The 20,401-nt window shown below is 38.1% G+C and overlaps 5 protein-coding genes across 10 annotated transcripts; 3 read left to right on the top strand and 2 right to left on the bottom strand.

The window, feature by feature from the left end:
- Window positions 1–117: 117 nt before the first annotated feature.
- Window positions 118–3,948, top strand: LOC103865165 (poly(ADP-ribose) glycohydrolase 1). 2 transcript variants are annotated; one of them, XM_009142946.3, is made up of 11 exons: window positions 118–580; window positions 671–856; window positions 1,084–1,187; window positions 1,503–1,707; window positions 1,803–1,907; window positions 1,977–2,095; window positions 2,384–2,527; window positions 2,672–2,804; window positions 2,934–3,125; window positions 3,349–3,411; window positions 3,546–3,948. In XM_009142946.3, exons 1-11 carry the CDS (start codon window positions 332–334, stop codon window positions 3,705–3,707), a joined length of 1,662 nt encoding a protein of 553 aa, XP_009141194.1. In that variant the 5' UTR covers window positions 118–331; the 3' UTR covers window positions 3,708–3,948. The 2 variants fall into 2 exon arrangements, with proteins under 2 accessions (XP_009141194.1, XP_009141195.1); XM_009142947.3 differs by having other exon boundaries at window positions 3,541–3,946.
- Window positions 3,949–4,098: 150 nt separating this feature from the next.
- On the top strand, window positions 4,099–7,001 carry LOC103865166 (probable poly(ADP-ribose) glycohydrolase 2). Of its 2 annotated transcripts, none has more exons than XM_009142948.3 (9): window positions 4,099–4,436; window positions 4,550–4,839; window positions 4,926–5,136; window positions 5,649–5,753; window positions 5,829–5,947; window positions 6,032–6,175; window positions 6,259–6,466; window positions 6,536–6,598; window positions 6,683–7,001. In XM_009142948.3, the coding sequence occupies exons 1-9, from the start codon at window positions 4,155–4,157 to the stop codon at window positions 6,824–6,826; spliced, it is 1,566 nt and encodes a 521-aa protein (XP_009141196.1). In that variant the 5' UTR covers window positions 4,099–4,154; the 3' UTR covers window positions 6,827–7,001. The 2 variants fall into 2 exon arrangements, with proteins under 2 accessions (XP_009141196.1, XP_009141197.1); XM_009142949.3 differs by having other exon boundaries at window positions 4,116–4,386.
- LOC103865403 (B3 domain-containing protein At2g31720) lies at window positions 6,988–14,962 on the bottom strand. Of its 3 annotated transcripts, XM_033289609.1 has the most exons (3): window positions 13,900–14,924; window positions 13,276–13,866; window positions 13,016–13,197 (listed from the first exon to the last, which is right to left on the bottom strand). In XM_033289609.1, the coding sequence occupies exons 1-2, from the start codon at window positions 14,560–14,562 to the stop codon at window positions 13,312–13,314; spliced, it is 1,218 nt and encodes a 405-aa protein (XP_033145500.1). In that variant the 5' UTR covers window positions 14,563–14,924; the 3' UTR covers window positions 13,016–13,197; window positions 13,276–13,311. The 3 variants fall into 3 exon arrangements, with proteins under 3 accessions (XP_033145499.1, XP_033145500.1, XP_033145498.1); XM_033289608.1 differs by lacking the exon at window positions 13,016–13,197 and adding an exon at window positions 6,988–7,114 and having other exon boundaries at window positions 13,294–14,962; XM_033289607.1 differs by having other exon boundaries at window positions 13,276–14,956.
- On the top strand, window positions 9,041–13,077 carry LOC103865164 (disease resistance protein RML1B). Of its 2 annotated transcripts, XR_001958182.2 has the most exons (5): window positions 9,041–9,872; window positions 9,987–11,082; window positions 11,183–11,482; window positions 11,570–12,758; window positions 12,837–13,077. XR_001958182.2 is itself a non-coding variant. In XM_018658194.2 (4 exons), the coding sequence occupies exons 1-4, from the start codon at window positions 9,403–9,405 to the stop codon at window positions 12,566–12,568; spliced, it is 2,865 nt and encodes a 954-aa protein (XP_018513710.2). In that variant the 5' UTR covers window positions 9,041–9,402; the 3' UTR covers window positions 12,569–13,020. The 2 variants fall into 2 exon arrangements, 1 of the variants encoding a protein (XP_018513710.2); XM_018658194.2 differs by having other exon boundaries at window positions 11,570–13,020.
- Window positions 14,963–15,077: 115 nt separating the features above from the next.
- On the bottom strand, window positions 15,078–18,888 carry LOC103865162 (ankyrin repeat-containing protein At5g02620). The gene is made up of 3 exons (XM_009142943.3): window positions 17,498–18,888; window positions 16,601–17,010; window positions 15,078–16,093 (listed from the first exon to the last, which is right to left on the bottom strand). Exons 1-3 carry the CDS (start codon window positions 18,174–18,176, stop codon window positions 15,227–15,229), a joined length of 1,956 nt encoding a protein of 651 aa, XP_009141191.2. The 5' UTR covers window positions 18,177–18,888; the 3' UTR covers window positions 15,078–15,226.
- Window positions 18,889–20,401: the final 1,513 nt, after the last annotated feature.

Raw genomic sequence — 20,401 nt, 5'->3', positions numbered from 1 at the left:
ATGCTTTATTCAATTTTTAACTGATTTTCTTTAATAGAAAATAAAATCTATAAATGTATTATTTGGATATAGGATTGGACTTGGATAAAGCCCACAAAATAAGGAAAGCCATTTACCAAACCCAAAACCATATACCACATTTCAAACAAGACCGAACCGGTTCATCCCACTACATTCTCTATTCTGTTAAAGTTCAATTCCCCGGTTCAACCAAACTGGTTTACCACGCCGTCGTTCTCACTCTTTGACTTTAAGTTTCTGTCCGACTCCGACGGCGGCAGAAACTTGTCGCAGAAGCGATTCGCCGACTGATTCCAAGACGAATCCAAAAATGGAGAGCCGTGAAGATCTCAACTCCATCCTCCCCTACCTCCCGCTTCTCATCCGTTCATCCTCTCTCTATTGGCCACCGCGCGTGGTGGAAGCCCTTAAAGCCATGTCCGAAGGCCCATCTCATTCCCGAGTCGACTCGGGAGAAGTCTTATGGCAAGCTATTTCCGATATGAGGCGATCACTTTCCCTATCAGCTCGCCTTCTCTCCCCCTCTGCTCCTCAAGGCTACGCCCTCCTCTTCGACGAAGTGAGTGATTATACTTACATGCAAAATCGAGTGTTCTTGTGATGGGTTTAAGTAGTGGGGTTTAAAGGTTTCATCTTTATGTACTTGCAGCTGATTCATGGGAGAGATTCGAAGAGATGGTTCGATGAGATTATACCGGCGTTGGCGAGGTTGCTCCTTCAGCTTCCGTCTCTGTTGGAAATGCATTTTCAGAATGCTGATGGTGCTGTTAGTGGAGTCGAGACGGGTTTGCGGTTGTTAGAGCCCCAACAAGCTGGCGTAGTTTTCCTCAGACAGGTATTGATGATGCAAAGTTCTGTTACCTTTCATATGAGGTTATGTGCTCGTTCTTCGTTATGAAAGGTTTTTTCTTTTGGTTTTGTGTAGTTCATTTGTTAGATTTTATTAGGTTAGAGGATAGTGGGAATTGGAAGAGTAGTGACCTGGTCTTGTTGAAGGTGTAGTGTTAGTCTCTATGGATTATCTGATTTCCTTACATGTCCATTGCACTTTAAACTTTGCAGGAGTTAATTGGAGCGCTTCTTGCCTGCGCTTTCTTTTGTTTGTTTCCAGTTTCTAATAGAGGTGCAAAAGACCTTTCAGTCATCAACTTCGATAATTTGTTTGCGTATGTGATCTCTCTCTCTCTTTGACTTCTAAATTTTTCCTAACTATTAGGCCTACATTGGTTAGGTCTGGAAGAAATGTGTAATAAAAGTTAGTTTTAAAGCTTAAGTGATAAGTGGTCAAACAAGTTCTGTGAAAGAAAGGGAATTTTATTATTTATTTCATTGACGATCACACTCGATAGTCTAAAGAAAGTAAATCCTCTAGAGATTTATATGGGCTTCACTATCCATTGAGAGCTCACTTGTTAGACTTGGAAAAGCATCTTGTCTTTTGTCCATTGAGTTCAACATCAAGAGTTTCATTTGCTTTTCAGGAGCCTTTATGAAAGTTACAGTGAAAGTCATGAAAGCAAGATACGGTGTATTATGAATTACTTCGAAAGGGTGTGCTCCTGCATGCCTACTGGGACTGTTTCATTTGAACGCAAGATTCTTCCAGCTGAATACCACAATTCTTCTACCACTGCTCCTGATGCTGATTTTTGGAGCAAGTCTGACATCTCCCTTTGTGCTTTTAAGGTAATTAGAATAAGATTGTAACATTACTTACTTTTGCGCTACAGTATTTGCAAATGCTTGTAGATTATATATTCCAACAGCTTTGAATGTTACAGGTTCACTCTTCTGGGTTAATAGAAGATCAATCTGACAATGCTCTGGAAGTGGACTTCGCAAACAAGTATCTTGGAGGTGGTTCCCTGAATAGGGGGTGCGTACAGGTTTGACACTCATAATGCATATTAATTCCTTTTTGGGTATAAAAGACTTCTAAACGGATTCTTCTGCAGGAGGAGATACGCTTCATGATCAACCCTGAATTAATCGCTGGCATGCTTTTCTTGCCTCGCATGGATGACAATGAGGCTATAGAAATAGTTGGTGCAGAAAGATTTTCATGTTACACAGGGTGAGATTTTGTAGTTCTGTAGCATCGTTCTATCATAGAAATAGTTGGTGCAGCAAGAACTTCTATTTTTTACTTGTTAACCTCTGTAGATTGATAGTTCTATGGACCAGTAAGCTCGTTGACATTTCAGTCTGTAAAAATCCTGTTTTGGTCACCGCTGAATTATAGTAATGGAAGTGTGCAACTAAACTGTATATGTTTTATGACGTAGAAATGGTTGGCATCTATATCACCAAGTTTTGAATAATGGTTGATTCTTTATAGTTATTACCCTTCTTTCTGCTGTAGGTATGCATCTTCGTTTCGGTTTGCTGGTGACTACATTGACAAGAAGACAGTGGATGCTTTCAAAAGGCGAAGAACCAGAATTGTTGCAATAGATGCCTTATGTGCCCCGAAGATGAGACACTTTAAAGATGTGTGCCTTTTGCGGTATGTGAAACCTTCTTTTGGGGATTTGTAGGTTCTTTAGACAATCAAAGGTTTGTGTTTATTTGACATTTTGGAGGCTTTGCTACTCTTTGATTCTCTTTACAATCAATGTCTTTTTTTTCCCTCTCTTTTTGTCTTTTCCAGGGAGATTAACAAGGCTCTATGTGGCTTTTTAATTCAAAGAAAATCTTGGCAGCACCAGAATAAAGGAGACAATGATATTCAGCTTGCCAGTAACGACAAATATTCTGGTCTCTTGCATACAGAAACCTCAACGGTTGGAACTTTTTCTACAAATCTGTAGTGCCCTTTTTCATTTGTGGCCTTGTAGGCATTATTTAGGTAAATTTTTTGGAAAGTAAAAGTTTCAGACTCTTTTTGTTTTTGTCTGATGCTACTGGTACAGTCTCATGGAGCTGCATTGGATGATGCCGAGACAAATAGAGAAAAACAAGCTAGCAATTTTGTCAGAGATGTGGAAGGATCCGATTGCATGAATCATGAAGATGTTGGTGTGGCGACTGGTAATTGGGGGTGTGGTGTTTTTGGAGGAGACCCAGAACTAAAGGCTATGATCCAATGGCTTGCTGCTTCCCAGGTACCCTTTCTCATGTTAATTATAACTTTTCTGGATTACTTCTCTCTAAAACCATGAACTTAGTGGAGTGTGTTTTGACTTGAAGACGCACTCAATGTCACTTTTGAGTCTTGTTACTTCTACAATTAGACTCAGATTTTCTGAAGCTTTGGTCTGGACGATGAGATATATAGCGGTTTTCATTTGATGCGTGTTTCTTGACTTGGCCATGTCTACTTTCCAGGCGCGGAGACCATTTATATCATACTACACCTTTGGAGCACAGGCCCTTGAAAACCTAGATCAGGTAACCTCTCTTGCTCCTTAAAACTCCATAATACTGAATCCTTTCTTTCAGTTTCTTCTTTTCTCCTCTACTGTTTAGGCCGTGTGTGTACTTACATTGATTTTGCAACTGATACATCATCTTGCAAAGGGCAGGTGACCAAGTGGATTCTATCCCATGATTGGACCGTTGGAGATCTCTGGAACATGATGCTAGAATATTCTGCTCAAAGGCTGTACAAGCAAACAAATCTTGGCTTCTTCTCTTGGCTACTTCCATCTCTACCTACCAACAATGAGGCCATCTCGCCGTCTTGACTCTCTGCAAATTTGCCTTGATCAAGTCGATTGCCGCATTTCAAACTGTACCTATGCGTTTTCCCACACAGATATGTAAAAGTGATTATTTTCAACTAAGTTGTATTATCACTACTAGACTAGTCCTTGATCATCAAGCATCATTTATTAGGTGCACTAGTCATGCTGCTGTATGGTGGTACTGGTCAATTGTTTGAATAACTCTTAATATTTGAATGAAACAACTTCTTTTGTCTTGTTATATGCTGAAATTTCCCGGTGACAAACATTTGTTGACAGAGTAAATGAATGTAGACTGAGTCTCTGAGTAAAACCTGTTCTTGTTTGACTTTGTTGCCGTCTGTTATAAAGAGATAAAAGTAGATATATATATATATATATATACAACATCAGATATTTATTTCTTCTCCTTTAGTCCATTCCATACTTTTATCTTCTGCTTTGTAAATGTCTTTCTGGAAATTTGGAAAGGCGAAAAGGATGGAGAAGAAGGAAGATCTTGGGTCGTTTCTTAAGTATTTGCCTCTTGTGGCTCAGTCTTCATCTCTAGCCTGGCCACTTTCTGTTGAGCAAGAGCTCCAAACAATCTCTGACGGACCGACCAAGTCTATGGTCAACTCTGGCGAGGTTCTTGCCTCGCATATCACGAACATGCGCAAATCCCTATCCTTGGATGCAGGTAATCTCTCACCTAATCCATTACAAGGGTACGCTACTTTCTTTGAAAAGGTAACAATTCTTATTATCTTTTCATCTATCCTATTGGTTGTTTTCGTTTCTTTATTCATTATCTCATTAAGAAATGGCATGGCCTCACAAAAGATTGTTTTCTTGTGATGCAGAAAATTTCCAGAGAAGAATCAACTAAGTTTTTTGGTGAGGTGGTTCCTGCGTTGTGCGGACTACTTCTCCAGTTACCTTCAATGTTAGAAACGCATTACCAGAATGCAGACCATGTTCTTGATGGAGTTACATCCGGCCTTCGCCTATTAGCCCCTCAAGAAGCTGGCGTCGTGTTTCTTAGCCAGGAGTTGATTGCAGCTCTTCTTGCATGTTCCTTCTTTTGTTTGTTCCCTGAAGCTGACAGACGCTCGAAGCATCTTCAAAGCATCAACTTTGATGATTTGTTTTCGTATGTTGGCTCCTTTCTTAACCTTACAAGTCACAACTATACACTGCCTGAAAGTAACAAATCCTACTTTTGTTTTTTTTTTAAAGGTTTCCGTTTATGAGTTACTGCTCGAAGCGGGAAAACAAAATAAGATGTCTTCTCCATTACTTTGAAAGAGTATGTCAATGTATGCCCACCGGCTTTGTTTCATTTGAGAGGAAAGTTCTTCCGCGAGGACACAAACATAATCCTCACTATGTTTCTTATCCTGAGGCTGAGTACTGGGCCAAATCCACCACCCCGCTTTGCTCCGTTGAGGTAACATCGAAACACTCTTAGCTGAATCCATTTCTTTTAGACGATTTTGTAAGTATGCTTTAGTTTAGGCTTGCGGGTTCGGGTAGTTCGGTTCGACCAAAATCTTGCCAAATTGAACCTGAAAAAGTTCAGTTCTGTTCGGTATTCGGTAGTTCGGTTTTTAATTTTTCTACCAAAACTAACCGAAGTTTTTGGTTTCCATTATATTTTGGTTAAAAACTCAGTTAGATTTGGTTAAATTTGGATAATTCCGGTTAGGTTGGTTAAAAACTCAGCTAGTCCGGTTATTTCGGTTCAAAATTTTGGTTAATTCAGTTAATTTGGTTCAAAATTTGGCTAACAAAATTTTTCTTTTATGAAAAATCGAACTGTCTGATTACCAAACCAAAAACCAAAGTTTTTTATAAACCTGCCGAATCAAACCGAACTAACCAAAATTTTGGTTCGGTTCAAAGTTCCAGCCTACTTTAGTATATCATCCTTTTAATCCATTTTTTTTTTTACTGGAGTAGATTCATACCTCGGGAGCTATAGAAGATCAACCTGGTGAAGCTCTTGAAGTGGATTTTGCAGATGAGTATATTGGAGGCCTTACTCTGAGTTATGATACTCTACAGGTATATGACTTGTTACCTCCCTTCTTTGTCAATTTCTCTGCAAACGCTACCACTTCAAAACGTCTTCTTGTGTAGGAAGAAATAAGGTTTGTGATTAATCCAGAACTTATAGCTGGGATGATCTTCTTGCCACGTATGGATGCAAATGAAGCTATTGAGATTGTTGGTGTTGAAAGATTTTCACGTTACACAGGGTAAGTACCCACCCACCAGTGAACTGAAGATAGATGCTAAAGCTTATTAATAGTCTTCATCTAACACATGGTGGCACCATTTAGTTATGGGCCTTCGTTCCAATACGCTGGCGATTACACAGACGAGAAAGATTTTGACGCTTTCAAGAGGAGAAAGACAAGAGTCATAGCAATAGATGCACTTCCCAACCCAGGAAGTACACAGTACAAACCTGAGCGCCTACTTCGGTATTCAAAACTTGCCTTAGGTCCTTTCTTTTCATCTAGTTTAAGGTTTGTGAATTTCTCAGTTACTCCTGTTTGGTCTATAGAGAGATTAACAAGGCCTTTAGCGGATACTTGCATCAATGCAAACATCAAGCTGGTCCTCCTCCATCGTCAGCTGTAGAAAGCTCAAAAAGATGGTGTATGGATGATCATGAAGAGAAGGTCGGTGTAGCTACAGGGAACTGGGGTTGTGGTGTGTTTGGAGGCGATCCAGAAGTAAAGATCATGCTTCAGTGGCTTGCCATTTCACAGGTATGCTTCTCTGTTCTCTTGTAAAAAATAGTTATCATTCTATAACACTCTCAATCCTGCTTTCTCCAGTCTGGAAGACCATTCATGTCATACTACACATTTGGCCTCCAAGCCCTGCAAAATGTCAATCAGGTTATTAGAATCCTAACTCATTGAAACTACATGACTATCTCAAGACCTTAAGAAAGCATGTTATATATAGTATAAGCTTTTCAGGTTGTGGAAAGGATTGGTCTGCAAGAAATGAATGTAGGAGAGCTGTGGAGTAAGCTAGTGGAGTATTCTGCGGAGAGGCTTAGCAGAAGCACAAGGCTTGGCTTCTTCTCTTGGTTCATGGCCTCACTCTCTGCCACCAATTGAGCAGAAGCTACATCTGCTTTTCTGAATACTATGACATCACATTTCTCTTATATGTTTTATGACAATCTGAAGTCTGTTTATTTGTTGTTTCTTTGCTGGCATTGAATTTACTTTGATTATCTTTCCTTTGTGTAAATAATTGGTTTATCCTGGTTAAAGCATTTACTCAACCACATAGTTAAACCAGATTGAAATGCAAATCACCAAAAATAAACATTGTTATCATCCATTCATACAATCAAGGTAGCTACAACACTCAAGAATAAGGAAAAAAGTAAAACCAAAAAATTCATTTGAATGCCTAAAAAAATATACTTGCGTTACACGGCAATAGAGAGAGGGCTAGTGTTCGGAATAAACAAAGAACAAGTCACATAGCAGAGTGCATCCTCCAGATTTACATTTAGGGCTTCTGTCATGGTTTCACCTAAGCAGCAGATTTACATCCATCTCGAGGGTAAGATGTTTTGATTTAAAAATGATGGCACGGTAATTGTGGCAGAATACTCTTGTTGTCTCTTTTGTATTTAGCTCTTGAGGTTTATCAGTGATTGAAAATCTAATCCTCTGGGTAAATCTAAAATTTGGAAACAACTTGTTTGATCCGTAGTAACAAAAGATTTTGAAACCGTTTCAGGTCATACGTACCCAATGGATATAGTGAACATCATCAATTCTGTTCCACGTCTTTATAACAATCCCCAGCTGATCTCATTGTGTTTTAATGAGTGAAACTGGAAGAAAATGAGTAATCTGCTCTTCCTAAGTGTTACTGGAGAAGATATGAAGGAAAGGTTCATATGCTGACAACAAACATGAATATTTCACCACATCTAATGTGACTGCGTTTTCTTTCATTACCCGTATAAGATCTAAGTTGGTATGTCATATAGCAAGCTGCCGAAGCTCTGAAAAGGAATCCAGGTTAGTCTTGCTTTATATATCAACCAAATTTCAAATCTTTATTGAATTCAAAGCAGAGCTCGAGTCTTTCAAAGCTTGAAGGTCCGCACAGTAAACAAGTTTAGCTTCCTACAAGACTTAAAGAACCAAACATTTTTAAAATTATTTAGAAGGGTCTTAACTTTCTCTTTTTGGACAATTATGTATAATTCAAACAGTAGAAGTACTTTATTTATACAAGGCATAAGCTCTGAAATTATCAAGAAGAAAATTTAAGCTTCTTCTCTCATTAGTCATAAAACGTGTTTATCTTACAATGTCTTTCCAGTAAAAATGCAGTATGAATTGTGTGATTTTGTTCCCTCAAATTGTCTTAAACTTTTTCTGTGAGTTACTCAAACAGTTTACTACAATGGGTTTATGATGTTGGATGGTCAAGGTTGAAAGAAGCCAGGAGATTTCCCCTTCACATGAGATATAAGACAATCGAAGATCTCAATTATGATGGTCACTGTGAGACTGGGAGTCACCTTTTACCAATTAACACCACCTCTTCGTAACGCGAAAGGTTATCCTAATTTCTAATATACAGATAGAGTTTGCGTGTGACTGACTTGTTTTCTAGTTATGAACTTGAGATAATATTTAGATTGTGTTTGTGCATTTTTTTGCCGTTTACACTTATTTGATGGTACGTAATTAATCGTAGGTTACAAAATATAATTACGGGTTACTATTCTAGTTAATTACCTTACCTCTAGGGATCTGATCTAAATATTATAAAAAAAACTTATTTGATGGTACGTATAAAATACGATTAAATTATATGATAACACATATTTTGTAACCTAAGATAATACATATAGGATATATATATATATATATATAATATTGATTAGGGATGGACGTTCGGGTTCGTTTTTGGATCTTTTTGGAATTTTGTGTTCAATTCAGATCTTTGATGATTTGGTTCGGATTTGGATAACCAATTTAAATAGGTTTGGTTTAAATATTTGGATAGAAGATAAATAATTATTTAAGTATTTTGGAGTTTTAAGTATATTTTAACTATTTAAGATATTTATGTTTGATTTTTTGTATATATTTTCAAGCATTTAAACGAACTTAAAAGTATCATATATATTCTGGATGTTTTATATATATTAAATCTAAAAATAATTAATATATAAGAATATAAATCTATTTTGGATACCCAAATATTTTGGTTCGGATCGGATTAGATTTCAGTTCTTCAAATACCAAAATTTTAAATAATTAAGATATTTAATCAATTCCGGTTCGGATTTAGTACTACTTATTCAGATTGAAATCGGTTCAATTCTTCGAATTCGAGTTTTTTGCCCAACCTTAAATAGTGACATAAAAATCAAATAGCATCATATTTTTTTTTTTAAAAAATACACCCGTATGGATGTGCGGGTCATTTTCTTTACATAGTAGGTGATGTGTTCCGGTCTACATAATTATATTAACTCAGGGAAGAAGTCAACATTTTTCTCAAGAGGAGAATGACTTTTGAGTATTGAATCTAAACCACAACTAAAGTCATGAAATAAGATTAAACTAGATTTCAGATACAAAAAGCAAAGAAACTTCATCTCTCTCTCTTTCAGAGACTCTGATCTGTGCAATTTCCTTGTTACCCTAGTCTCATGGCATCCTCGTCTTCTTTACCTCAGACCTGGAGATACCGTGTCTTCACGAGCTTCCACGGCCCGGACGTCCGTAAAACGCTGCTCAGTCATGTACGCAAACAGTTAAGTTGCAACGGGATTTCGATGTTCGATGATCAATGGATCGAGAGAAGCCAAACCATTGCTCCTGCACTCACACAAGCGATTAGAGAATCCAGGATCTCCATCGTGGTGCTCTCGAAGAAGTATGCTTCTTCCAGCTGGTGTTTGGATGAGCTGGTCGAGATTCTCAAGTGCAAGGAAAGTATGGGACAAATTGTGATGACGGTCTTTTACGGAGTAGATCCATCTCATGTTCGGAACCAGACCAGAGATTTTGGGATTGCTTTCGATGAAACTTGTCAAGGCAAAACAGAGGAGAAGATGCGAATATGGAGACAGGCTTTGACCAATGTGGGAAACATAGCGGGAGAACACTTTCTAAACTGGTTTGTTTTCAATTAAGTTTGGATTTTCACTTGCTCATATTATATTTTACTGTTTGGGGCATTTTCTTTTCACATGACTATCTTATCAACATGGTGATTTCTCTGCCTTGTTAGGGACAATGAATCGATGATGATTGAAAAGATTGCTAGAGATGTTTCAAACAAACTAAACACTAGAATCTCTAGAGACTTTGAAGACATGGTGGGTATTGAAACACATTTGAAGAAGTTGCAGTCTTTGTTACATTTAGATGATGAGGAGGAAGCTATGATAGTTGGAATCTGTGGCCCTGCAGGCATTGGCAAGACTACCATTGCCAGAGCCTTGCATAGCCGATTCTCTAACAGTTTCCAGCTTACTTGTTTTATGGAGAATGTTAGGGGAAGCTGTAACAGTGGCCTTGACGAGTATGGATTGAAGATGCATCTGCAAGAAAACCTTCTTTCAAAGATTTTGAACCAAAATAGTATGAAAGTATACCATTTAGGTGCGATACAGGAAAGACTATGCGACCTAAAAGTGCTTATTGTTCTTGATGATGTGGACGACCTGAAGAAACTTGAGGCTTTGGCTGATGAAACTAGGTGGTTTGGTCCTGGAAGCAGGATTATCGTAACCACAGAAGACCAAGAGATTTTGGAGCAACATGGTATCAGCAATACATACCATGTGGATTTTCCAACTAGAGAAGAAGCTCGTCAGATCTTCAGTAGATTTGCTTTTAGACAGAGCTATCCGCCCTACAATTTTGGAAGACTTGTGGAAAGAGTAACAAAGCTTTGCAGCAGCCTTCCATTGGGTCTCCGTGTCATGGGTTCATCTTTGCGCGGAAAGAAAGAAAATGAGTGGGAAGTTATTCTGAATAGGCTAGAAAATAGCCTTTGTCAAGATATCGAGAGAGTACTCAAAGTTGGATACGACAATTTACATGAGAATGATCAATCTTTGTTTCTTCACATTGCATGCTTTTTCAACTTGAAGAAGGACGATTATGTGATGGCCATGCTCTCTGACGGTAACTTGGATGTTAGACTAGGGCTAAAAACCCTGGCGTATAAATCTCTAATAGAAATATCCACCAAAGGAGAAGTAGTGATGCACAAGTTACTACAACAAATGGGTTCACAAGTTGTTCAAAGACAAGAGCCTTGGAAACGCCAAATCTTAATTGATGCTCATGAGATTTGTGATGTCCTGGAAACTGATTCGGTAAGTTCTTTTTGCTATATTTGATAAGCCTTTAAACTGGATAATTTGGCAAAGACCCTCGTATCTTACATATATTCTTTTATTTTGGAATTTGGTATAGGGTAGTAGAAGTGTGACGGGTATATGTTATGATACATCCACAATCCAAGATGACGTGTATATAAGGGCGGGAGCTTTTAAGAGAATGCGCAATCTTCGATTTCTCAGCATCTACAAGACAAGATTTGATAGAAAAGATAGAGTGCATGTACCTGAGGACATGGATTTTCCATCTCGACTAAGGTTATTGCATTGGGTGGCATACCCTAGAAAGTGTCTTCCTCATACATTTTGTCCCGAATATCTTGTGGAACTCAATATGCCGGAGAACGAGCTCGAGAAGCTTTGGGAAGGACCACAGGTTGGTTTGATATAAATTCCTTCTTTCATAATTTGAAACTGTCTGCTCTCTTGATGTTCTTCATCTCTTGTGCCGTTTTACATTTAGCCCCTTACAAATCTCAAGAGGATGAATCTGAACGGGTCCAAGCATCTGAAGGAATTCCCGGATCTTTCAAATGCTACGAATCTTGAGCGTTTGTTTCTGGATAACTGCGAAAGTTTGGTAGAGATTCCATGCTCTATTGGAAGTCTTCATAAATTAAAGTATTTGTATATGGCAAACTGTTTGAATCTACAACATGGTCCGACTCACTGTAATTTAGCATCTCTTGAAGTTTTCCAGCTGATAGGAAGCCGGAACTTGAGGAAAATTCCAGATCTTTCCACCAACGTCAAAATACTCCTAGTCACGGACACAATGTTGGAAGAAGTGCCTGACTCATTTAGGCATTGGTCTCGCCTTAGGAGTCTCTGTATATATAGCTGTGTGCCAACTCTTGAGAAACTTCCAGAGTTCATCAAATACCTTCATGGGTTAAAAGTGCTTGGGTTACAAAACTTGCGAAAACTTGCATCGCTGCCAGAGCTCCCTGGCTCGCTCACAAGACTAACGGTAGTCTCTTCTGTATTGCTGGAGACGGTACCCTTCTCTTTTGACTCTACAATTGAGATTCTCTCTTTCCCCAACTGCTTCAAATTAGGCAGAGAAGCAAGAAGAGTAATTACGACGATTGCATTGCATGCATTCCTACCTGGAAGCAAAATGCCTGCGGAGTTTGATCACCGAGCTATAGGAAACTCCCTGATCATTCGTTCAGATTTCAAAAGATTTAGGATTTGTGTCGTGATTTCCCTTAAGGAGAAGATGGAAAAAGATGTTCCCAAGTTATTGTGTCGCATAGGCATAAACGATTGCTACGTTGAGAAGCTCTTACTCCAGGGTCCCCCAAGACTCGAAACAGAACATATGCTTATATCTTCCTTCGACTTGCTTGACAAAGACGGGTGGCTTCAACAGGACAACGAGATATCGTTTGAATTCAGCGCTACGTATCTCGAAATTATTGAATGTGGTGTCCAGATCTTGGTAGACAAAACCGACTGAAACAGAAGCTATTAGATCAAGAACACTCCAATAAGTCGCGAGGAACATCAAAAGCTGTTCGACAGCAGCAGGCAAGATGATGACAATGATGTTGTTTGCAGAATGCTCAGCAGCTGGTTGTCTCTTGCTCCTTTAGCTTTTAGAGGTTTCTTAGTCATTGAAAATCAAATTCTTATATATGCAACATCAGGTATTTATTTCTTTTCCTTTTGTCCATTGCATACTTTTACCTTCTGCTTTGTAAATGTCTTTCTGGAAATTTGGAAAGGCGAAAAGGATGGAAAAGAAGGACGCTCTTGGGTCGCTTCTTAAGCACAAGGCTTGGCTTCTTCTCTTGGTTCATGGCCTCACTCTCTGCCACTAATTGAGTAAAAGCTTAAATCTTTTCTGAATACTATGACATCACATTTCTCTCATCTGAAGTCTGTTTATTTGTTGTTTCTTTGCTGGCATTGAATTTGCTTTGATTATCTTTCCTTTGTGTAAATAATTGGTTTGTCCTGGTTAAAGCATTTACTCAACCACATAGTTAAACCATATTGAAACGCAAATCACCAAAAATTAAACATTGTTTATCATCCACTCATACGATCAAGGTAGCTACAACACTCAACAATAAGGAAAAAGGATAAACCATTTTGAATGCCTAAAAGGAACTACTTGCATGACACGGCAATAGAGAGAGCTAGGGTTTAGAATAAACAAAGACCAAGTCACATAGAGCAGAGCTGCTGAATCTCTAATCACAACCGGAGCTCGAGGTCCACTGTGGTAGTCTCTGTGAAGGATACTAGTGAGGTCTCAGTGATGGCTTCCTGTGAGGTCCACCTAATATGCGTCTCTTGTACAGCCTCGAGAGGATCCATCTCAGTGCACTCTTCAGGTGGTGTTCTGTTTAAATCCAAACCCTCGTCGAGGTAGAGATCACTGGAGTCACTTGTTGGAGGCGAAACACAAACACGATGAGTTCTGCTACTCCTTGGAATTTTAGGTAAAAGTCTCCTGCTTCCCTCTTCACACACAAACGGATCCTCCTCAGAAGTTACAACCAGAGCCATGGATGAAGATGAAGCTTCAGGGTTAAATGGAACCAGAGCTAGAGCCATACCCTCATCTATATCTTGAGGCTGAGCTGGAGTGAGAGGATCGAAAGCAAGAAAGAGCGTCCCATCTCGAGAGTGGAAGGACCATAAGCGACGAGTCTGGTTAACCTCTAGGTCGTTGTCGCGGACGAACTGGTTCCAACCAGAACACAAGGCGTAGTTGAAACTGCTCCTCATCTCCCATATCCTCAGGTTAGCGTTCCATTGCACCTCAGCATCGTTACCATTCAACAAGACCACGTCAACTCCTTTGAGTCCTTCATCACGATCTGCTCTGTGATGCTCCTCCACGATGCTCAACTCTCTCTCGTTCAAGAAGTCTTCTATTATCTGCTTAAAGGGGATCAAGAGACGTCCTTGGTCTGGCTTGAGATCAGTCTTTGTAATCACCTTCTCTATCACCAGCTTCGCGTCCGCACCGTTCTTTCTCCTCATCAGTTCAACCAACCATCCGGGCGTCACCCCAGGCTCTCTTCTGACCGGCTCCTTTTGCTTAACCGGTCTCTTTCTTTCCTTAACCGGAGGCTTGATTTCTCTAATCGGTTTTGCTCTGATGGGTTCGTCATTGGACTCCACCACTCGACGCCTCTTTGACTCAACGACGTGGGACGAACTTGAAGTATAAGAAGATGAAGCAGTGTTTTCTTGATTCTTGCACTCATCATCAATCTTTCGCTTGCCTCTCAAGAAAGCGTTGGTGGCTGCACTAGTGATAGTGTGGATCATGAGCATGTTTCTCGCTTGCTCCTCTTGTCCTCGTCTCGCTCTTGTTTCATCGTCACCGTAAGCGTGAAGCAACGCCGCAAAAAGATCAAAGCATCTCTTCTCTCCCTCCTGCGAAGAACCCTCGCCGCGTTTGTTAGCATCATCATCATCATCATGGGTCACCATCTTACTCCTCGAAAAGCTGCAGAGTTTCTTTTTTTCTTTTCTTTTTCTTGGCGATGAATCAAAATCTCTCTGGAGAAATATAATAAAACAACAATAAGAAGATAGTGGTGGTGAGAAAGGAGGATGAGAAAGGGACTCCTGTTTATATAGGCCTTTTCATTCACCCTTTACTGACACATTGAAATAGAAATTTTCCTTGTCTTTATGTATTTGATTAGTGAAAATAATCTGATATCCGTTAGAAATTCCATCTCTTTCCTTTTTTCTTTTACATCTGTATTTATCTTCGTATTTTTATTGGTTAGTTTTAATTATCGCTAACAAAAAGCACATATAATTTCCTTTTCTTAAATTATTAGCTGCTTCTATTTCCTTTTTTCTTTTTAAATCTGTATTTATCTTCGCATTGTTAACGGTAACAAAAAATAATAATACATTATTAAGTAAATCTCAGGAGATTCTCTAGTCAGTTTTAAGTCCACGCACGTGTGACATTCTTTGGAGAAAGAAACCAATCATATTAACATTATATATACTTTGATTCATCAGATATAATAAAACTATACTGTATATTGCGTTGATGATACTTCAACGAATAGCGTTACAAAAATACAAGTATATATATATTGGTGATTCTTACATGAGGAGACTAATCAGTTGCACTTCATAGTGCATACATTCTCTTATTGTATTCACCATTCAGAATCTCCGAATCAGAAGCCATACGAGACATAGAGAAAGACTGAGACTTACTCCTCTCTTTCCTTATACTCCTCAGCTTAGACTCCTCCATCCTATGCATCACCACGCAGTAACACATCGCACCGATCGTCGGCAACATGATGGTCCCTCCAATAACAGTAGCACACACGGCCAACCACATATCCTCTTTCCCGACAACAATGTAAGATAGAGACACAAATGCAATGGATATGAACAAACAAGCGCACCACATGAGCTTGTTGATCACGAACACAAGCTTCTTCTTCGCCTTCTGCTCGATCACAACCACCGAGGTCTGCACCACGACGACAGCCAAGGATATAAACAGCGCCAAGCTGTCGAAAATGAAGAAGACAAGAAACGGCGCTCGGTTCGCTATGTGAGCTTGTCCTAGCAACGCGCCTTTGGACGGGTCCTCTTCGTATTGGCCTGGGATGGTGAAGATGGCTGCGAACGCCACAGTGGCGATAAGCACGGCCACGACGGTCGCTGAGTTAATGGCGTTGTTGAGACCGCTGATGTGGAGCTTCTTGAGTCTTTTTGCTATCTTCTGGACTCTCACGCCGGTTTGTCTGGATTGTTGAAGCTGAGATTGTACCTCGTGCTTGATGTCGCTGACCGTTTGCTTCAGTTGTTTAGCTGGATTTTGAGGCTTTCCTAGATCTTTAGCTGTAGCGGCTCCTGCTTCTTTTAGAACCGAGACAAGCTCTCCGTTGCCTATCTTTTCGGCTATGTCGAGTGGTGTGTCTCCAGCTTTGTTTATTGGGTTGAGGTTGATGCCTTCAAAAGATACCAAACACTGCACTATCTGCATAAAAGCCAATTGATTTTTATATAAGAACTAATATAAATTGGCTAATAGGCCTCGGCCTCCGGGATTCCAATTTGGTTTGGTTGATTCGGATTTTCAGATTTTTAGTATTATGTGTTTATAAGTTCCATTCAGGATTTACTAATTTCCGGATCAAATTCGGTTTAGTTCCTTCGGGATTAGGTTCAGATCGTATTATAACCGATGCCTAAAAAATTAAAAATAGCAAATAAAATAAACTACAAAAATCTGTAAAATAATCAAAAATATCTAAATTACTTAAATATATACAAAAACATTAACGTATTTAACTGATTTCAGATATTTTCAGATCCTATTTTAGATTTCGGTTTGGTTTGGATTGCACCTCAACACCGAAATACTAAGTTCTTAAGTCTCATTCGGATATTTTGTATAACAGTTTGGATGATATTTTGTTTTGTTTTTCGTTCGGGTTGGGGTAAAGCCGCCCAGATTGGCTGATATGAAAGCATAGAGGTCTACCTTAACACGGCCCTTGTTTGTGGCAATGTGCAATGGTGTGTTTCCTTTGTTATCCTCAACGCTCAAAACCGCAACATCAGGTTTCACCAACTCAACAACGATCTCATCGTTTTGACCTTTCACAGCCATGTGAAGAGCGGTTTGTCCCTTTTTATCGGTTCTAAACCCAATGCTTGGATCATTACCAATCAAAGATTTAACAACTTCCACATGACCCATCCTCGCTGCTGAGTGAAGCGCGGTTTTACCGTTGTTCTTAGCAATCTTAGCCAAGTTAGAGTCTGTCTCCAAAAGAAGATTCACCACATCAATGTGTCCTTGTGTTGCAGCCGTGTGTAACGCAGTTGTACATGATAAATCTGTTGTCATTGCCAAGTTTGGGAATGTCTCCAACAGTTTCTTCAACACCTCTGCACAAGAAGAAGAACCAAAGTAAGATATCAATCCATGGATGGTCCTAGGCCTGTGATTTTGAACCAAACTGAAACTTCGATTAGTTCAGTTTGGTTAGAAGTTCGGTTCGATTCAGCAGGTTTCCTAAAAAACTTTGATTCGGTTCGGTTTTCTTCTTATAAAAAATATATCCAAACTCTACCATAAAACCCGAACCAAACTAGCCAAATTTTGAACCAAACTAACCGAACTAACCAAAATTAACTCAATTTATCCGATTTTTTTACAAAATTAAACCAAAATCAAAAACTTCAGTAAAATTTTCAAAATCGAACTAACCAAATACTGAACAGAACTTATTACGGGTTAAATCGGTAAGATTTATGTTGAACCGAACTAACCAAAAACCGAATTACCCAAACAGAATAACCCAAAGTAACCGAACCCACATGCCTAGATGGCTCTGTAACAGGAGAAGTTTCAAAGAAAGATCTTTTTTCTTACCAAGATGGCCTTGTTTAGCTGCAACATGGAACGGATCAAACCCATTTCTAGCTGCAATCGAACCAGTTTCAAGACACATATGCTTCAACATCTCCTCAACAACAAACGAATGCCCATTCTCAGCAGCCGTATAAAGAGGAGTCTCTCCTTCAAGATTCTGCTTCGACAACAACTCTCTCAACTCTTCACCACAACTACTACCTCTGATCAACTCCTTAACCTTCCCTAAGTTCCCGGTCCGAGCTGCTATATGAAGAGGCGAGTCACCTCTCTTCCCTGGCGACTCAGTCTTCTTCCTCCTCTCGCCGATGAAACTCAGCTGCCTCTCCATCACCACACGGAAGCTCTTCTGCTTCTCTAGAAACCCGCCGCGGAAACTCTTCTGCCTCTCCATTGATGGTGCTTTGCTAAAACTAGGAAGCTTCTCCATAACTTTCCCACGTTTCTGATTATTCTCCACACCTCGAAAGCTCAGCTGCTTCTCCATTGACCTTCCTAGTCTACTTGGCTGCACATTCACGCCTTGGAAACTTACTTGTTTCTCTAAAGCTCTCGCCTTTCTCGGCTGGTTAGTCTCAGCACATCCAAAACTATGTTGCTTCTCCTTTGGTTCTGTCTGGTTAAAGCTCTGCTGCTTCTCTGAAACAGGGCTACTCTGTTTCTCCTCCATTATAGTCATACTATTACTCTAGTTTTTTCGTCGTTATCAACAAAAGGAAGCTAAACCCAGATTGTTTTTTTATCCCCAATCTAACAAAGAAGCCTAATCTAATCGGAACAATACCTTAGAGAGAGAAAAAAAACAAGCTTTTCTTAATTGTCACCTCGGGGAGTCCATGTAGTGAAGAAAAGAGACGAACTTTATACTATGGGAAACGAATTGGAGAGAAGACAGAAGACTCAAAGAGCTCCGGTTTGAAGAAAAAAAGGTTTAGTCTTTTATGTTCTAGAGAGAGAGAGAATGTCTGAAGCAGAACATCAGCATCATCTTTAGTTATGAAGAATCTTTATTAGCAGCCACACTTCTTTGTTGTTAGTGCCTTGTTTTAACACGCTTTACTTTAATTTCACCTCACTCATCTTCTTTGGAGGTCTCTGTGACTATAGTCTATAGATAGATATTTATTGACTTCTGTATTTGATGGTGCCATGTCACCTACTCCGGGTTAAAAGTCTAGACGAGGTAAATTATTTAAAACACGATTCAACTTGTCAACTCTACTATTTACAGTTGAATGCTTTGTTAAAAGTCTAAGTCAATGTCGCTTATGGACTTATAGTAGACGTAGCGTTTTGGTTTAATCACTTTGGTAGTTAATTAACGATTTTCTCTTTAGTTTTGTACGGTAGTACATAGTGTTGTAATCAAAGAATTGTCTTGTAACAAGACAAAACTAAAGACGGCTATAAAAACTTTCGTTTTCTTCCAACTCTTTTTCTTCATTTCTAATCAAAGTAGTACTGTAGAAGTTTCCTTGGTTTAGTAGTAAATTAAAATTTGAGATTCGATATATAGATTTTCTCAAAAAAAAAAGTTTGTTTTATAGAGTATTCTTATAAATTAGTTAGTTAATTTATAGAAAAAACTTAATATAATACATAGTTTGGTACGTAAATTTTAACTTATATTTTTTTTTGACATCAACTTATATTTTTATGAAATGGATATAACTGTTTAAAAAGGTTACTCATATAACTATTTTAAACAATAAAATAAAAATATATTAATCTAATAATAAATCAACGTATAAGTTTGAAAATGTTAAATAATTAGGTTAAGTAATTTTTCTTAACTTAGTTTTTATGTTACTATGCTTTGTTACAACGTTGTTAAAAATATTTAACCTGAGTTTATCATTATGCTTTATCGTTTATAAAATATATTCTATTAAAACTAAAGTACAAAATAATATTTATCTATTTTAATTGTTTTTTACATTTTTCTTCTTTTTTAACTAATGTAAACCACATTATTGTCTTTTTCAATAATTCAATTCCATTTATTATAGTGTTTTTATTACATCTTGTACTTTTTTACTTTTTTAATTACTTTATTAATTATATTTACTATAATAATTCAACAATATTTATTTTACGAATCAATTAAAGTAATTTCACAAATTTGAATAAAATTGATTCATTCATAACAAGAATTTAACCGATTAATAATTTTTATTATTTACAGAATAAGATATATATATATATATATATATATATATATATATATATATATATATATATATATGGACATCCAAGTACTCGTTCGAGTGCGGATTGGTTTTTTTGGATATAATTTTTTGTAAAATTAAATTTATTATAAATTTTTGGATGGAGTTCGGATTCGGATCTTTTCGGATCCATATAGATTGTTAAGAACCTAAAAATATCCAAATAACTTATGTGTATAGAAATTTTATTAAACGATTTATTAAAATATGAAAATTAACACCTGACGTACGGATCGATCGAGGTATATAGTTGAATTTAAAAATTGAATCTAAGTATCTGCATATTAGAAATCAGTAAACTATTTCATCTATGAAGACCAAGAAAATATAAAATAATTAAGTTTTTCCGTCGAGAAAGTAATAAATAAGTGATCGATCTATTCAATCTAGCCGATAATTTTGTAGTCAATACGGACAAACACCCTAAATGAACGAGCAAATCATAAAAAGCACGTGGTCTGCTCATTAATCATTGTGCTTTTTAATTGCATATGGAAAAACAACTTTTCTATTAAAAAAAAAACTGAGGCTTGATATTGATATCAGATGTAATCCGACGATCCAATGTTTACCCGATTTAAAATAGAATAATCATGAAAATGATCAGTCACTGGAGCGTGGCAAAATCAGTCCTCGCTTTGGCTGTAAGAAACCCCCTTAGTGGCGGGTAGAACTC

The sequence above is a fragment of the Brassica rapa genome, chromosome A04, assembly GCF_000309985.2.
Source record: "Brassica rapa cultivar Chiifu-401-42 chromosome A04, CAAS_Brap_v3.01, whole genome shotgun sequence".
NCBI classification, from domain to species: Eukaryota; Viridiplantae; Streptophyta; class Magnoliopsida; order Brassicales; family Brassicaceae; genus Brassica; species Brassica rapa.
This window is presented reverse-complemented; position numbering and strand designations above follow the sequence as displayed.

Excerpts from the sequence above, each read along its gene's own strand:
- LOC103865403 (XM_033289608.1), bottom strand. The coding sequence starts at position 14,562 with ATGGTGACCCATGATGATGATGATGATGCTAACAAACGCGGCGAGGGT.
- LOC103865162 (XM_009142943.3), bottom strand. The coding sequence starts at position 18,176 with ATGACTATAATGGAGGAGAAACAGAGTAGCCCTGTTTCAGAGAAGCAG. Across the intron at positions 17,011-17,497 it reads AGCTAAACAAGGCCATCTTG|AGGTGTTGAAGAAACTGTTG; the intron begins GTAAGAAAAAAG and ends CTTCTTGTGCAG. Across the intron at positions 16,094-16,600 it reads CAAACAAGGGCCGTGTTAAG|ATAGTGCAGTGTTTGGTATC; the intron begins GTAGACCTCTAT and ends GCTTTTATGCAG.
- LOC103865164 (XM_018658194.2), top strand. The coding sequence starts at position 9,403 with ATGGCATCCTCGTCTTCTTTACCTCAGACCTGGAGATACCGTGTCTTC. Across the intron at positions 11,083-11,182 it reads ATGTCCTGGAAACTGATTCG|GGTAGTAGAAGTGTGACGGG; the intron begins GTAAGTTCTTTT and ends AATTTGGTATAG. Across the intron at positions 11,483-11,569 it reads AGCTTTGGGAAGGACCACAG|CCCCTTACAAATCTCAAGAG; the intron begins GTTGGTTTGATA and ends TTTTACATTTAG.
- LOC103865165 (XM_009142946.3), top strand. The coding sequence starts at position 332 with ATGGAGAGCCGTGAAGATCTCAACTCCATCCTCCCCTACCTCCCGCTT. Across the intron at positions 1,908-1,976 it reads TGAATAGGGGGTGCGTACAG|GAGGAGATACGCTTCATGAT; the intron begins GTTTGACACTCA and ends ATTCTTCTGCAG. Across the intron at positions 2,528-2,671 it reads AAAGATGTGTGCCTTTTGCG|GGAGATTAACAAGGCTCTAT; the intron begins GTATGTGAAACC and ends TGTCTTTTCCAG.
- LOC103865166 (XM_009142948.3), top strand. The coding sequence starts at position 4,155 with ATGTCTTTCTGGAAATTTGGAAAGGCGAAAAGGATGGAGAAGAAGGAA. Across the intron at positions 5,137-5,648 it reads CCCCGCTTTGCTCCGTTGAG|ATTCATACCTCGGGAGCTAT; the intron begins GTAACATCGAAA and ends TTACTGGAGTAG. Across the intron at positions 6,176-6,258 it reads AAACCTGAGCGCCTACTTCG|AGAGATTAACAAGGCCTTTA; the intron begins GTATTCAAAACT and ends TTTGGTCTATAG.